At 40.0% G+C, this 18,550-nt stretch overlaps 1 protein-coding gene across 3 annotated transcripts in view; it reads right to left on the reverse strand.

The window, feature by feature from the left end:
- The window catches only part of GRID2 (glutamate ionotropic receptor delta type subunit 2), a 790,688-nt gene that overhangs the window by 59,935 nt on the left and 712,203 nt on the right, over positions 1 to 18,550 (reverse strand). For all 3 annotated transcript variants that reach the window (XR_013924346.1, XR_013924347.1, XM_080368765.1), the window contains exon 14: positions 12,091 to 12,257. Coding sequence is in view for 1 of the 3 variants with exons in the window: in XM_080368765.1 (XP_080224891.1) it covers positions 12,091 to 12,257 (167 nt within the window). In the remaining 2 variants the exon portion in view is untranslated. The remainder of the gene's footprint in view (positions 1 to 12,090; positions 12,258 to 18,550) is intronic.

Genomic DNA, 18,550 nt, shown 5'->3' on the forward strand with positions numbered 1-18,550 from the left:
CGGCTGAGTGATTTGCGGAGTTATGTTTGATGTGTCATTCATCCCCCTGAGTTTGGTTTCCCACTGCCCATGGGAGTGACAGCCCCTTCACTCATGAAGCAGACAGAGGATATTGCTATGCTTTAGTCCTCTGCTCTCCGCTGCTGGCCCAGCTACGCACAGAAACATTTCATTTTGGGGGTGAGAATAAAATATAAATGCTGCTGCCGGCAGAGTGACTTACCTATATACACAACCATGGATCTATTTGTTCTTGGTTTAAACACCTATCAGTCGTTCTTTCTAAAATCCCTTATTTTCAAAAGGCCTTACATATTCAACTTGGAGCAAGACTGCTACTCTTAAAAAAATTAAAATTACCGTTGTAGGTATTTCTAATTTAAAAGGGACACAAAAATGATCAAAACCCCTTCACTTCTGCTGGGTTTTAACCATACTTCATTTTCAATTGCTTTCCTTTTATGGATTTTACAATTTTCTCCAGATTTATAAAAGATGGTGGAAGAACACAGGGGAACTTGATGCCACGGGTGAACCCCAATGGCTTTTTGAAAGCCCTGGTCACTGCACAAGCGTGACTGTCAGAGCTGACATGTTGCTGTAGCTTTGCACAGCACTTCACAGGCAAAAAAAAGAAATGAACATAAATTCCCGGTTTCATGGGGATAATAATCTTGAGCCTTACATCTAAATTATGCCAAACACATATTTATAGGATTAAATTCTCCAGTCAGCTAAACCAGTGTAAATCTAGTGTAATTCCATGATCTGAAGATCCACTGCTAATTAACTCAAGTCCCCTCCAAACCCAAGGAAATTAATACAACCAAACTGCATTGAAAATAGAATGCATACTTCTCGGCTAATGCAAGGCTCAGTCCTGCGTGCTTCCTCTCACATGTTGCTCTAGGAATACCCCAAGCAAAGCCAAAAAATATCAGTCCTTACGCTCTCTTAAGGCTGCAAATACGTGCTTACTAATCTGCTACTTTTCTCTCCAACTATTACTGCAATGAAGTTTGTTCAGTTTTTTAAAATAAAAAATTTTGAATTTTTAAGTAAAAAAATCCAAACGAACCCAAAACAACAGAGAACCTGTCTTACGGGCTTTCTGTCGGAATCTGGTGTCTTTGGCGATATCAGTGCTCTCTTTGGCTGTGTTTAGGCATCCCGCCTATGAAACTGCAGTCAACAAGTTCTTTTGCCCTTTCATGCTTGTTACTAGCTGAAACCTTTCTGCTTTGGAGGGAGCAGCTGTAGTATGTAGTTATCTACAAAGCCAGGTAATTAACTGGCAGCTTTTCTTCACTGCTTTGGTAATTCACCTGTTGTTGCACTATTCTTTCAGCTGAAGACAACAGTAGCAAATATCAGGAAAAAAAAAAAATTAATTACAATAAGCATAATAGGATCATTAGCTTTCCAAACAAGTGTGCTTCCCCTTGGGTTCGGTCCTAAAGTGTAAGGGCGTTTAGAGCGAACTAGCAAAGCCCCTGCATGTTATCAAGCACATGCGAGAGGGAGAGAGATGTGCTCATGTGCCATGATAAATTACTAGCAGTAGGACTTAATCAGGAGTGTAAGCACCCTCTCGGGCTAGGCCAAAACCCCTCATTATATTGTGCTGTGGCTATAATGGACTGATTATTAAAATCCTTCTGTTGAGAGTGATCATTAGAGGAATATGACAAAGTACTTGATTAAGAGAATGTCCAAGTATGACATACTTTACTGACTCATTACCAGGCAGCAGAAAAGAGCCATTTTCAATACCTTGCATATGAACTTAAAAAATTAGATTTTTCCTGATTAATTCTGTTGCATGGGATTATAAATCCTACCTTCCCCTCCCCTCCTCCTTTTTAAAGTTTTTTTTTTTGGCTGGTCATTTAAAGTATCTATTTCTGTTCATTGACTCTAATTTTATTCTGTTTTATCTATTGTTTTATTGAGCAATTTCAATGTTCTAGTTCTATACAAGATTTTTCCCTTAGTCAGGACCTGCAGTCTGTAATATCAGCAATCATGGCAGTTCATTCTGACAAACGTATGTCAGAAAAAAACTGCTGTGACTTTGAAATATTGAAAGTGACTGATAACATAATGTGTGAAGCAGAATAAATGCATGCAAATGGAAGTTTTAGCTGAGCAGTCAAAGTATGAACTAAATACAGTGTCAGAGCTCTGCACTGAAAGCTCTTCGTGCAGGTGGTTACAATGGCAAATTACTAAATGCACTTTGCAAAAGTGTTTTATGAATAAAGTGACAAGCACAGTTTTTCCCTGGCCACATCATCCTTTTCTTCTGCTTGCACTTAGTCACAAAGCAGAACGAAATCACGTTTAAGTACAAGACCTGGGTCTGGAAAGGCATTTGGTTTTCTGAAAAGTCATCAGAGCTATGACATCTGGGATCAGGGCCCTGCTTTATTTTGGGCTAACCTGATCTGACCAGCAAGAAAGCAGCATATAAAAAACATTGGGCAAAAAAGTCCCCAGCACACCTAATTGATTGGGTTGGGCAGAGACTCTTTAATGCCTGCAGCTGGATGTGTGCTCCAGGTGCCTACGTGCCCACGTCCCGTGACTCCGACCTTTGGGGGTATGGTACATGGCACAGCCCAGCCAGGCTATGTGGTAATTGTAACTGTGGTAGCGCACGGCATGGAAGTTTTCCAGAGCAATTTACTGTTTATACCATGCCAGACAAAAATCTTGATGCAAGCCTCTCTGCAGCTTACTGCCTTGGTTTCCTTGCCACCACCAAGTCTTCTTTGGGATTTGGGCAGGAGTTCTTGGGACCTCCTGATACCTCATCCTCACAGCACTTTTTTCTCAGGGCTACTGGCGTCCCATACATTCAGAGAACAAAGGCTTCCTCACTCCATCTTCACCTTCCAACTAATCCACAATCCTCTATAACCACCGTGCTCAGACATACTGGTGAACCTCCTGGGAATACTATCCTATCCCATGGGCTTGCTCTGACACACAGCAGAAAGCTTCTCTGGGTAGTTTCCTTAGATTTCTCACTTTGCTAATCTCCTCCCTGAATGGAGCTGAGCAATAAGGAAGGCTCCATTTATTCCCCCTCCACAATAATTCACAGTAAAGCACCCAGCTCCTTCCTCTCCTCTCGCTCCCTCTGTCCATGCAACCAGCTTTCTTCTTCCTCACATTCTATCTCAGCAAGGGAAGACACCTCTGCTACAAACCCTGCTACCATTCTTCCTTGGCTCTACATTCTGGAGACTTTCTACAAAGCCTTTTTTCCTTTCTTTGCCTCTGAACTTGACGGAAGTCATCAAGCAAGGCTAGCACCTTTCTTTGCCTACCGACAACTCAAGGATGGGTGACAAACAGCAGACAGATGTTTTATGGCAGGGGAAATCTCTGCAGGCTGAGGTAGCCCCTGTTGCAGCAGTTCCACTGGTAGAAGCAAAATTCTTAGCTCAGGTGTGGATGAATCCCTCTAGTTGTCATACTATCAAGTTAACTATTTACCAGAGCACATTTCAGTTTTGAAAAGAAGCTCTATTTTCAGGCAGAAGCCTTTCATTTTTATCTGGAAAACAGGGCCAGCTGAAGACTAGCTTTATGGTCCAGCTAAAGGTTAATTACCTTTTAAGCCAACAAAACGGGTTAGGAAAGATTTATTGTTCTCTCCTGTTTTGCCACTCTTGCTCATTTTAACTGAAATAGGTTGACCAGTGTTTTGAGCAACGTAGGTCAAGAGCCAGGAACCTCTGGCAGATAGTGCTGGTATGGGATAGGTGAGCTAAACCCTTATTTGTGGTTGTTATGGTTCTGTCATCAGGACAGCTACATGACTGGATCCTTCCTATTTCCAGGGACAACTTTGCACTCGTTTTCCACCCCACTTTAAAGGCAATGCTGCTGCCTGACTCAGTTGGTGGGGTAGTTAAACTTGTTCCTCTCAAGACTGACGCACACAAATGTAAGAGAAGGCAGCCAGAAAACAAAAAACGTACTACAGGAAAGTGTACATTAACTGTAAACCTAATCTCTTCTTCAGGAATAAATGAAAAGGAAAATTCTTGGAGGGAAGCCACTCACTGAAACTTCTTTTAGCTTTACTGTCATCAGACTTATAACCAAGCAGTTTCACGTTCTGCAGCCATGCACTTACTCTATAAAACTTTAAAACACACAAAACACTCAGCTTACAATAAATGTTGCTTCCATATAGATGGAAGAGGAACACTGCTTCCACTGACTGCTGCACACATGTCACTGGGTAGTATCTGGTCATTTTACACGCCAAGTCTGAAGTGCCTAAGGCTACAGAAGTGAATGGAAAGTAGCTTGCAAAGTGGTATCTACTGGCAATTTAACGTGTTACAATTAGGCTGTTTTCTTTCGGGTGGTTCATCAGTAATGACGGGGAATTACTTGCCTTTCTGAATCTTTGAAAGCAGCGCCCTTTTCAAAATTAGGCATTGATTAGGAAAAAGAGAAGACATGAAGCTTAATCAGGGCACCTCTTCTCCAGTGTGCAGCAATTCCTTCATCACAGCATCATTTGGATTCAGAGGTGCTGAAGCCAGCAGGCAGCTCGCTGATTCTCATAGCTCTATGCTGTGTGAATGCCAGAAGATCTAGTGCCTTTCCCTTATGATTTTCTTTCTCGTGCTTCATCTCAGTGCTGCTACTTCAGGATCCTTTAACTTACCCCATCAATTAATATTATGATATATTTAAAAATCCCACTAATCTGCTTGCTGCCTTTATAAGTTTTCATTAATTAATTTTCATTTATGTGCATGTTATAAACTTCAGACCTGCCAGTAGACTAAAAAGTTGCTAAAGTCTGTGTTTCTGTAGGTGTCTCCATCTCTTTCAACTTCTAATCATGAATTTACTGTGAGACCTGCAAGCACCAGATACACACCATCAATAGAACTATTTTTCCTGCTCTTGCAATGCGATGTGTAGGAACCACAGTTTCTCTGCAGTCCTACAGCCAGAAACCCCTGCTAGCAAGTGAGATGCAAATGGATAACAAAGCCAGGAAGCACTTCTGATGACAGTGCAGGATCTTCAAAACCTGCAGCTCTGCATTAGGCAGTTAGTGGAGTAGGATGCAAAGGGACAACGTCAGATCAGTCTGATCCTTGGGGAAAGCTATTAGCGATGTGCTTATACAGGATTACAGGACACTGTTGGCTTGGATCAGATGGTCGTGGGCTTGGCAGAAAAAAGAAGAGAGAATAGTGGTGGGACAAAAGCCTTCTGCTAGGGCTTTCTATGAAGTAACGGATGCCATTTTTAAAAATCAGAATGAAGCTACATGTTTTCTTTTAGATTACAGGTCTTCATCCTGGATTTGGTGGCCCAGGAGTGAGCTGTGCAGAATGTGACCACCCTGTTAGGGCAGACGGCTGCCTGGCTGAGCAGCGCTTCCATGAGGTGAGTTTCCCGGCATGAAGGCCAGTTGTAGTTTATTTTGGATGACCTGGGTCAGGAAATAGGAAGGTGTTCATGTTTTGAGACTTAGGGCCTGGTGCGATTCCTAGTTTCATCCTTATGAGTCTAATGTAGACAGAAAAAAATAAGGATAGGCTGTGTTAGTTTGGATGGTCAAGAAATATTACATTGGTGTATTACTACAGGGGTTTTTATTTAGTGTCCTGGTTATCTGAGAAATGATCTTGTTATTATGTACCTCTCTGAAGTTAAGGCTTTTATTAACAGTGACTATATCTGAATCAATTAAGACTGGATTCTCATGTTAGATTGCTCAGAAATCCAGTATTTTGGTTTTTTTTTCCTCTCACTAATCTAATTTCAGTTATATGAACTTGTGACATGATCTAAGGGCAGGTTCTAAGAACTAGTTTTCTATTTAAATGCATAAACTTGCTTCAAGTCCAATGATTCTCCCAATTTGTAGAGTTTTCTAATTATCTGCAATAATTAGAAAAAAGTTCTTTTGGTGGGGATTTTACTAGTTTCTCTACTATATTTTTCAGAATGTTATATATGCAGCTCAGAATACTATTTCAATTCGAAGCAAATAACCAAGGCAAAGCAAAGCTGAGCTCTTACTAAGGCATTCAATGTTCTGCAAATGATTACTGTATTTACTGATGAAAAATCTAATTAGATCATTATCGTCAGTTCTCTGCAGTGTTAGGATGTAATCCAAAACTCTTATTGTCTTCATAGCTGGTAAAAGATAAATCAGAGAGTAAGGGACACGCTCTTGAAATTTCATGAAGAAAAAATGGATCTCCTCAAAGGAAAGGGTACATAGTCCCAAGGACTCAGAAAAAGAAAACAAGGCAGTTAGGAAGGAAATAATTTTCCTTGCACTGGAGTCTTTGAACAATTAGTGACCTCCAAGACACAGAACAAAATCTAAAGCGAGAGAATTAATAGTAAGGAGACAGGAAAAGCACATATTTATGACTCAGGGCAGGAACTTTCTAAAACTCAGGGTTTCACTGATGAGAAAAAAAAAAGGATGAGAGAAAATCCATACCATTTCTTTAAAGCACATTTCTAATGATTTGCTAAGGGGGAGTCTGAAACGCTACGTGGTGGCTCTTTGCTTCCAAATCTTGGTCATCTGAAAGTGCAACACTTGCTGCCAGTGATGTGTCTTCGGGCTTGCCACGAGGGAATCGTTGTAACTGTCCATTTCTTGCCCTCCCAGGACAGAAAGGAATGATTTGCTTTCCTAGCAGCCACACAAATTCTTTGCGACCTCTATGATTTATCAATTTAACCCTCAGCCAAGTTCATGTATGAAAGACCACTATTTTTGTAACATCTGTTCTTTCTGTAATTTCCAAAACTATAACACAATGATTATTATTTTAAAGAAAAGGACTAGAAAGATGGAAAGGAATGATTAATTCATGTTTAGCATATAACCCCCCCCCCCCAACCTTTTTTCAGAAGTTGAAATAGAATAATACTCCATTTTCTGTCATTACTCAGAAGTGCTACGTTTCTTTGCATTTACTATGCTGCAGACTCATGTTGCAACATTTGTGGTCAGAGCAAGACATAGATTTACTTACCAACATACTACTAGCTAAGATTAGATAAAACATAAACGGACAAATAGTGGTGCTCTATCAATAAACATATAAGTAGCCTTAAATGACCCCACAATCAGCTAGTGCAAGAATAAATAAAAGCATAAAAGTTTTGCAGCTAGATACAACTGCATACAACTGCAAAGCACAAAACCCCTAATTAATTGCAACTGATTCAATCTGAGGTTTCTGCAGAAGCTATGTGGTAGTTGTACCTTCCATACATTATGCCATCTCATACCCCACCTCTCACAGATGAGACACTACACACTAAGAGGTGTGCAGCTGCTGCATCTTCTTTTGACACACAGACAACTTTAGGTATCTGTAAGTAAGCTTGTGCTTGGCCGGGGTGAGTGCCATTCAGGGATACAGCTGATGAACAACAAGCAAGAGTCCCACACTGTGGACTCAGGGCAATCTTGCCTTTTTTTTTTTTTTTTTTTTTTCTTTTCTTTCTTTTTTCCTATTGCAACTGCTTCCTTTTATCTAAAAGTTGAGTCTTTGGGGCAGAATGCACATGGATGCTCTTGGGACATAAGGAATGCAAAACAGCTACGGCTTGATTTTTCAGTGGTACTGGTGTTGACAGCTTCTAGTTACTTTAGTAAAAAGCTGGCCGCTAGCCTCTGATGAGTATGAAATTGGTGTTTCCTCTCCCTCTGCCTCCAGCATGCTGGGTGGCCACAACAATAGTGCAGAAGAGAGCGAGCCAGCAGAGGAAGCAGGGATGTGAGTGGGATCCGAGCGCTTTGCTGCCACCCTCTCCTTGACCCCCACAAAAAGCCAGCCGCCAGCACAGAGCCTGAGCCATTGCTGCTGCACTGTAGGAAGCAGAGACATCCTATGAAATACACAGAAAGGAGTTTGCAATTATATTTATACCTCCCAGGGGTGCAATGGAAGTTTTAAAGTTTAGGGATGAAAAGACTTCTTAACAGGTGTCAAATTTAGTGTCAGCACACAGTCCCTCATGAACCAAATGACACATCCTCTTCAAACTCTCCTAGGAAATTTGGCAGCTCCTATTATTAAATCCTCCGTCATTACCTTGAAAGAAAAATGTATATATATATATATATATATATATATATATAAAATTGACGTGCTGCCTGGATGCTGCTGCTGCTGCTCAAAAGGTTGTCTTAGTGGCAAAGAAAAGGGGTCAGCAATCTACCTGAGCACATCAAGTGGCTGCCTAATGCATGGCCAGATGTGTTTGTTAAGGTCTGCAACACGTGAATGAAGTCATTGGGATGCTGTGACAGGTCCATCATTCAAATGTTACCCAGATTATTTTCTATATTATTTGCTCTACAGCCACACACCTATTTTCAGGATGGACTTGAAGCAGCTGCTTTCAGAGACAGTGTTAGGCAGAGAGTGGTCACAGCCACGGAGTGGGACCTCAGCTGCCTACTTTACCATCCCAATACAGCAAAAAGCCAATCTCATTCTGCAGTCAGACCTCTCACTGCTCCTCATGTCTTTGTTCTGGCCTAGAAGAGATTTTCTGCATGTGAAAAAGAAAGCTCTCAAAGACCAGTTTCTTTGCGGTGATTTCAGTTGGTTACCCTTCTCATTCACTAAACTGTACCTGTGCAAAATGTATTTTTGAAGACATATTGATATTGCACTTTGAATGGTATAACATTTCTCATCAAAACCATTTTGTTCATCCCCAAAATGTTAGATTTCCTTGAGTCTGGAAAGAATAACCCTGAACAGTGTTTCATTTTCTGTGTTGTGTCTGGAGTTAACTTTCTAAAAGCCCAGCAAATGTACATGGAGTTTCTAAATGATGTGCCCTTTGCCGCACTCTCCACTAATATCTCACTATACCTGAACTTGCATTTGTAAGAATAATTCTGATCTTAAATTTCATCAGTTCAAATATGTGGGAGCACTCACTCTTCTCTCTAAAGAGTATAGGCATCACCTTACACTTGTAAAACTATAAACACAATATGAACCCATGCGAGCAAGTGTACCTCAATGGCAGCACATTCCCTTTTGAAACTTGCTTCATTGCAATAATTTAAAATCGAGTATATATTGAGCCTTTTCCGTTAATTTAGCTGTAGCCTAATATAAGTATTTTCACCTTCTAGTTCCTTACCACAGTGTTATCTTGACTGCAACTCATGCCCCTTAGCACTGGGCAGAAGGGGTGGGTGTTTACGCTCTCTATCTCTGTTCCTGTTTCTCTGGGAATCGCCTGAATGTTCAGAAAAGGTAATGAAAAGCCTTAAACTCGTGCCTGTGCTTCCTGCACTGAGACCAAAATCTGCTGTAAGCTTGCCAGACCTTTTACAGCTGCACCCTAGGGATTTAACACTGTGCAGCTTATGGGTTTATATGAAATTTCATAAAAGAGAAGCCCTGTATTTCCACATAAATATATTTATTTTGGGAAAGATCAAGAAATGCCAATATATTTCAAACTAGTTCCCTACTGCATTAAAGAATGTGAAATATTCATGTGAACATTTGCTAATCCTATACAGTGGAATCTATTTCCCTCTCTATTTAGCATACAGGCTGCAGCAGCTGAAGGTTGTTCAGCCTTTTCATTAGGAAGAAATGTAAGAATGATTTGTGAAAACCACATGGAAGTAATCATATGGAACAGTACTGAAGGGTTTTTAGAACAAAACCTTGTAAGCTACCTTGTAAGCATCTTTCATGTGTTTGTTTCTTATATGGTGTTTCACAGCTTCAAACTGTAAATTTATATTTATGGACATAATTACAAGTGCAATATAATATGCTTTCATAAAACAGAAACGAAAATTTAAGCGGCAGCACACACATTTTCATAATATATATCAGTAGGTAGCATCACTCCAAGCAAATTCCAGTTTCTCTGTTCAACCATTACTCTTGATAATGTAATGAGTAACTTTCTCATCAGTGCCAAGTTTTGCGTATCCATCCAGACCCTCCTGTGGCCTAGTATCTCACAAATAATCCCTTTTTTCATCCCCTCTGATAACTATAGTAGGAAATGGAAAAGGAAGAATTCTGAGTGCCTATGATTCCTGTTTCTACCAAGGGAAAACATCTGACCTTGGGAATTCATTTAAGTCTCCTTATGCTATGGATTCCCTATGCATTAAATAGAAATGGCATTTACTTTCCACTGAGAAATGCTAATATTTAAATACTGATTCAAAGATCCTTAGATAAAAAGAGCTATATATGTGGAAATTTTTAATGCTTCTTTCTGCTTTCCTACAGCTTCAAGATATAAGAATACACTGAAATGCTGAAAATTTGTTACGAAATAAAATTGTACTTGGAAATGTCAGGCCTGAACAGACCAAGTCTGTTCTGAACAGTCCAGAAGTCACTCAAGGCAGTGTGTCAGGAGAAGATGTAACCTAGCCTCTCCGGATGCTGAGTACTGAATACAACGAAGAACATCATCGCTCACCAGACCCAGCCGTGACCAGGTCCCCCATGTATCAAGAACTGTAACAAGTATATAAATGATGTCAGAAGCAGTCCTTAAGGGGCAGTTTGGATACATCTACCCTGAGTTGGAGCGCAGTGGCAGCGGGGATGAGAAATGCTCGACTTTGTGGGCATGAGCCATGCCATGCCATGCGGCAGGTTCACTGTATTTCATAGTAAAGACACAGCCTATGAAACTCCCCTGTGTCTTCAAATTTTTGTACTCAAGCTTACATGGGCAATGGTCTGAATAGGATGACAACACCTTGACTAGCACCTGAGATCTGCAACAGCTGGAAGCATTCCTTAGAAAGATTACAGGAAGAAATTTTACTCCTCTGTTTTGCATGGAGACCCCAAACACTACAGAGCCAGAGACTTTTAGCAGAGCCATCCTGGTCATGGCTGGAATATGAAAATATTCAGTATATAATTGCCTATAATGCTAATTGTAATAGATAAAAAATATATATGTTTCATTCAAATTAAATTTTTCGTTGATCCTGTGAACTTTTATATTACATTACTACTGTGGCAGCACAAAATCCAGCCATATCACTCCCAACGCAGAACAGATTCAAAGAATTCAGGCTTTCTTTGTTCCTGCAGTATGTGTGAGCAGACAGTGATTCCTCTGAATCTGCTTATTGTTACTGATTGACTACTTTCCCCCCCACCTCATTTTATGGCTGAAGGCAAAGGCAAGAGCCTGAATGAAGCATATTTGTATGACATATTGGTTCACATTCATTATGGCAACCACAGAAAAGAAATTACATCACAGCATCTGTAAAGTTTTGTTACATGCATCTAACACAAACCATTAGAAACTGGGTTTACAGAATAGGTTCACAATGGAAAAGGATCATGAGCTTAGCACTCATCTTCTCCTAAAAGCCAGACTGCAGATATTACACTTCTACAATATTTTGTTGGTTTTTACTTTTCACACACATCCTGATCAAGGAATCAATACTAAATGAAGCACAAATACTACAAAGGCACAGTGCATACAATTATTTTAATATTTTTGCTCCTGGTAGGAATGCAGTATCAGAAGCATCTCTAGACATCTCACTTTTGTAGCCCAAGAGATGGATCAGTACTGGGATAAGCATCTAAGCTTTTTGGTACTAATAATGGTCTTTTCACTGAAACATCAAATGTTCTTGTTCATCACCTTCAGTTTTCCCATCAGTGCCCAAGCTTACTTTTTTCTCTTTAAGAAAAGTGTTCTGTGACAGGAAGGGTTGGGTTATGCTGTCCCTCTATATAGCAAATGAATCAACTTTTTCCGCATTTTCCTGCTAAGGAAGTTCAGCCTCTCTCATTAATGCTTCCAAAAGAAACAGGAACAATTAAAATAAGAGCAAACCAAAGTATTCTTAATGCAGTTTCTAAAAAGTGAATAATCCTATGTCTTCAAGGAAATGAATCCCCATGTAAGAAATGAAGTGGTTTGCAAGCCCAAGATGTTTTCCCTTTGCAGAAAATTAAATTAAAAGAAGGATCCAGAACCGAGAGAAACTTTCCCTTGGGACCTGCTCCTCCTTCTCCAAACCCTTACCTTTGTGAGAAAACGTCTCGGTAGGGGCTGCCATGCTGCAGTGCGATCCCATATCCTCTGTCTGCAACAGTGTTCCCAACGGTGTAAAAAGAGCAGTCTGCGTCGTTGATGGCCACATAGTCCAGTACCGCTGCATCCCATACAAAGGCGTAGTTCCCGTATTTCACCTGCAGTAAACAGAGGAAGAGCTCAAACTACTGACTGTCAAGTCCGAAAGGAAGTTGATGCTCCTAAAAATGTGGTGGTTTCAGCAGTCTGTTCTTCAAAAAAAGTGAAGTATGGGTGCCCAGCAGCTGCCAGCACAAAAAGCGCACTGTGGCTGGTGCCGTGCAGTGCTTTGCCTGAGCGCCTCAGCAGAAAGGAAAGAAATGTGATCTGAAAACATGTTGTCAGCGAAACAGCAACATGCAGGAAACCTTTCCTTTCTAGGGAACAAGGGAAACATCAGGCTCCCTCCAGCAATGCTAAATTCCACCCCAAACTTCCCACTAAGCTTTTTGCTTGAGCCATAAAACCAGCCAGTTAGAGGGAAGGTAGGTGTTCACACTGGGAGAAGTGTGGGAGGGTAGGCATGGCTATCCAGATGGAAGACCACTGTTAAGACAGTCCATGTTTCAGTCATGATCCAGGCTGCCGTAGGCGTCATGAGCACCTATTTTTCCTTTGGGCTCTGTGCACAATTATGAGCAAGTTCATGCAAACTTTTTGGGATTATTTTTCCAGTATAAAGGGCTTTCACATACCTTCAAAGACTTTCATATAGCAAGATCATGTAAGCCATTTGAACTATTTGACTAAGATAAATCCAAAACAACCAATTACATTGAAAAGCTATTAGAGTAACATTTTATTATTCATTCACATGTGAAACAAATCCGGATTTTTCTTTTCATTTGAATATCTGGGATGTATACAAAATTTCAGCATTTGTTCAGAAGCAAGCTTTTAAAAACAGAAATTCAGTCTAAACTAATCCTTCTCTGTTTCAGTGAATTTCTACTTTCCAGTCAAATCATGTTTTTCTGAAAAAAATAAGAATCTCTAGCTGCTCTACCAGATCTTTTACCAGTTTTCTGTTTTGTTGGTCTCTATGTCATACCTGAAGAATCACATTGCTTTTTTCCTGACCTTCTGCTTGGCTTCAGTCTGCGCTTTCCCTATGCCATATTAGTCAACTCAGCTGCAAAACTAGGCTGAACCCATTGACTTTGTATATCTAATGGGAATAAATATGTGACAGCGAAGTGAAAAGTAAACAAAACGCAAAAAGGCCATCTGGGGCCAGGCAATCCAGAGAGAATTCAAAACCAAGTCAGCATGTCAAAATAAGTGATGTCAGTGCATCATTTAGATTAGGCTTTGACAATGTAGATTATGTTTTTGAAAACTGTTTACATATCAAAGTTACTGAAGCAAGCCACACCGGCTGCTTGCTCACAAGATGTAGTGCACAAGGAACAATTGCATTTGGGACACATTCCTTTTCACTGCCGGTCTGGAAAAGGAATATTTCCTATTTGCATTCATAGGCATGGTACGGGGAGGATTTGTGCAGGTTTTGGATCAGAAAGGGAACCATATTATCTGTGGACTATACATGATTGGCAGGATAAAGAAAATTCTTTTCAAAAGACACACACACACATACACACACAAATGCAGGACTGGGTCAGGCTCTGAAAATAGTAAAAAATGCAATTTTTTTGCCTCCCAGTGGAGGTTTAAGTCTATCTAAATGGCCATGTTAACAAACAATACAACTCCTTTGTTTGTCTTACAGGCACTGCAACTCACAGAGCTCTTCCTAGCTTGGGTTATTCTGATCTTCCTACAGGCACCACTTGGCTAAGAAATAGATAGCATGATTGAGGAAAAAAACCCTTCCTGGGAGCATTTAAAAGGCTTATGACTCAGCCTGAGAAAGAATCATGATGTGCAGAGAGTAAGGGAGAGAAATAGAAGACAAAAGCAGATCAGAAGGGGAGAAATGAATCCTGAAAAGGATCAGGTAGACTTTCCAAACAAAGGAATTAAGGAAAAGTGGTGTTCAAAAGCTGAATTATTTTACATGTGGGGAGATAACCTTTGAGGTGATGATGAGCAGAGGGTTCTATTTTAACACCCACTTTAGTCCTAACCCAGCCTTTTAACGTCCTAGTGCATTGAATTCACTTAAGTGCTTGTAAAGAGACTTACCAGCTGCTCAGCTGGTCAGGAAATGTACTCTTGATTTGGCTGCCTCCTGGTAAAACAACTCACAGTGAGAATATATAAAAGTGGATAAAGCACCTACTGTCAATAATATCTGTGGTGAAGCGGTATATATAAGATCCTTAAAGCAGACCTGGTAATATCACAGTTCAGGTTCCCACAAAGATACTGTGTTTCATAGATAAGATCACAGTGAGCCTCCTGTGCACATAGATAAGTGCACAGGGCAGAAGAGATGGAAGATCCAGAAGGGATCATCCATCCACCTACCTTCAAGAAGATCGCATGCAATAAAATACATCCTTTTTAGCATTTTCCCCCTATCCATTTACAAATCTAGGGAATTCAAATCCATGGCACAAAGCTAAGTTGGAACTGTTGTGCTTGCGATCACTCTCTTTATGAAACTACTCCTCAGTCAAACAGTTTTAACTGCTATTCAATGTATTTATTTTTACTACTTTTTTTTTTTTTAAAAAGAAGAACTTCCTTCTGTCATTCCTAGTTATTTCTCCTTTTGCAGTTCTAAATACTCTCACTTTGGGGCTGACACCTTTCCATTCTCAATGAACCTTTCTGTTACTAGTATATATACTGGATATAGCTTTCTTTAATCTTTCCTTGCAAATCCATCAGTTCAGTCCTCATTAGCAGTGACACCACTTTTGAACTGTCTCCAATTCTTAATTTTTATATACAAGAAAAACACCTGTTTCTCTAAGAGAAAATCAGTTTTTCTGGCAGATCAGGAGGCATATGATTCCCCTTGAAGCACACGCCTCTTATGAGATTCAGAGCCTAAATTGTCTGCCCATGGATCTTTCACACATCATAAGACTGGTTTTAGCATGAAGTTCTAAGAATAAAATTTTGCTAAAGTATAACATATCCAGAACACTGCTGATATTTTACAGATTTGCACCTACAAATAAGGGGTAGCTATACTATGAAAAGGGAGGATGATGCTCTGTTGGAAAGGAGAAGGGAATTTCAGAACCAAATTTCAATTAAAAACATATATCCTTCTCTCTTTGTCCCTCTTACTATGAGAAACACACATTTTGTAGCTATGCTGAAGACTTCCACTTTGGGCCTCAAAACCAACAGCAAAAATTCCAGCTCTGCATTATGAGAAAGTTAAGGAGCTTACAGTCAGTCAGTTATGAGCAAAATCTCCTTGGAAAAAGAAACATTTCTTTGTAACATATATAAACCCAATACTTGCATAAGATCGCATCCCTGAATGTGTATTTCCACAACGTTATATTGGCATTTTGTAGTGCGATGATAACATCTTGGGATGGTGGCAAATCTGAATGCTGTTCACACACGACTGCACAGCCCAGGATCACCAGGGAAGTGTTTGCAGGAGGGCAGTGTATTATCATTCAGCAGCAACCCCAGCTTTCCAGTCTGCCAGGGCACGGAGAACTGACACTTCAGTCTCCTTCCCTGTGGCATCCTGCCTGTCAGCAAGGCAGAGGCTAAAAAGATTTTTGGAGTATCTTATGAGTATTACTTAGGGGGTGGTGGTGGTGGTAGTGGTGGTGGGTGGAATTACAGGCAAAATTGAACCTATTACTTGTTCATCAGGGTATTTTGAACTCATGCACTACACTGGTCCTGAAGTGAAGCTGGGAGGTATGGTACCAGACAGAAATTTGTGACTTGACTTCAGAGTTTTGTGAGCAATTCCAAAGGAGTTACTGTAAAAAGAGTTATTACACAGAATAGGGGCCATCAGCACATAGGTGGTAAAACTGTTTCTATAAGTCTGTTATATTTCTATTTTCTATCACTGCATATTTACAAGATTTTTATTTGTTGAAGCCCTGCCTGTAGATATTAGTTAAAATTTGTCTAAAACCAGTCGACTCATATGAGGAAAGCATTTAAAGCTATTTCGCTGTTGCATATGCACATACTTCATGCCATCAAGTGGATAGTATTTCTTCTTACAGCTAACCTGTTCAAGCAGAGTAGGCTGAATAATGTATGTGTGTACAATTCTAGCATGCTAAACCCACGTTTCTAGTCTCAAAATTATAAATTTCAGAAAAAAGTAATTGTAAGTAAACAACAAAGTACTGCAATTTTTCATACTTGAATTCTTGGACAATATCTTTTCGGTAAATTCAATTCCTTTTAAAAAGAAATACAAAGAATCCTCATGAAAGGAAAAATGTACACAATAATCTGCACTTTAAACAGAACTGGCAGTTGTTTTTCCTGCAGACCTCTTATAAATATTTCATCATACATAAAATACGTTACCTGTTCTAAAAACAATACAACTTTTAAGGCCAGGGAAATATTACGTTTCAACTGATTAAGATGATATTAATTTCCTGGAAAAAAATCTGAAAGTTAGATAATGGTGATGAAGTACATTTTCTGAATACCCTGTGCCTACAGCCCAGTGGCACAGTGGTGATGCTTTTTCTACTGATTTCCATTATGAGTCAGGCACCATCCTTTCCCTCTGAGTGCTGTACACCTTTCCCTGCCTATGAAGTTGTCAGCTGTATTTTAGCCAAGAACACATGAACAGAAACAGAATTCCACAGCACAGCAGCAGTGACTCCAGCTCGGACCTAAACCCAATCAAGGGCACTGCTCCACACAGCACTTTCAGGGTCATGTTCTCCAATAAGGACCACTGCACTGCACTGACTACACAGAGGGAAAACACCATCTGATGCTGCTTGCCACGTGCTTATCAGCGTGGATGTGAGACTTTGGCATTTACAAATACATTTCAGAAATGAATTTTTTGACATAATCTTTGCATATTCAGCAAGAATGCATTAGCTGCAGCCTGCAGAGGGCTGTACTCCATTCCACAAAACTGCCTCGTCAAGGCTGCTATTACATGAGGAATGAAGAAGAGGGAACAAAACTGAACAAACATTTGCAAATATCTGAGTGAGAGCCAATAGACATGATGTGGATATTGTACTCTGAAATGGGAAAAGGCAAAGATAAAATTTGTGGTGGAAGCTTAAATATAGATTTTCGAGTTGTCAGATATTGCCAAACAGCTTGATGGCATTTAAAATGCTGGGTTTTGTTCAGCAGAAGGGAATGGAGACACATTGATCTCCATAATGCTCTTGAAAGAAGCCAATGAAATCACTGTTTATTGGACTTAAGCAGAAGTCAGATCTACCTTGAGAGAAATTTTCATTTCCTAATTTCTTTTCCTCCAGGGACAAAGGTTTCAAGTCTTGGTTTTGTTCACAAAGAGCACAATTGTGACTAACTTCTATATGGATCCCAGTGAAATAAAACCTCACATTTCATCGTTGTTGAATAAAACCTAATTTACAGTTCTCTTGAAACCAAAATTTCTGTACTTCCAAAGTACAATTTTGGAGCTTCTTGCCCCACACTCCCTTGCAGGCTTGCACATGTGGCTGATTTGCATAACCTAAGAACGAAATACAGTCATGCAGTTGGGGATGCAGGATACAAATTTGACCAACAGCTCTTTGCAGTGTTCTTTGCACAGGAGTTGGACTCCCATGTTGGTGTTAGAGCACAGAATAAAAATTCCTATATACATAGAACTCTATTCAGTCATCAAGACATGCAACTAATTAAATACTACTACTACTACTGACAACAACAACCACCCCCCCCCCTTTACGATGTCATTTTGCAGGGTCTGTAGAAAGCTTTTTAAATTTAAGGGGCACACTCTGACAAACATTGAAACTTATTCTTTGTACTTATTCAAACAGAAAATTGCAGAATCATTTCTAAAAGTGTTATTGAGCTACTGCCCAGCAGAGAACAGCAGCAGGAAAAGAAACATCGAGGAGCTTAGGGGACGAAAGGAGAGGTTAGAAATGCCAGCCTCACCTCCTCTTCAGTGTGAAGTCTCTATTTCATTACATTGTCATATCAGCTTCAATGGCATGTCCATTTGCTCCAGATAAAACTTCATCAGGAAAAGCATTAATTCCTCATATGCAACCTGCCACCAACTTCTTGAGAAAAAGCCTCATGATCACACATTCACTTGTTACCCTGGGCAGACTGTGAATAATTCATCCAGTATTAGAGGAATTATTAAGGTATGAGAACTTTGTAATGAGAGGGCAGCTTCAAGTTAGAATTTTTCCAGTGCTCACTGCATTCACATTTTGCCATTGTAATTAAATGCATCTTGTAACTTACAAGAAAGAAAGTAACAAGCAGAGCAAACCAGAGTGGAGGCTGATCAAAGGTGGTTGGGAGAGCAGAG

The sequence above is a fragment of the Falco punctatus genome (assembly GCF_963210335.1).
Source record: "Falco punctatus genome assembly, chromosome: 1".
Lineage (NCBI taxonomy): Eukaryota > Metazoa > Chordata > Aves > Falconiformes > Falconidae > Falco > Falco punctatus.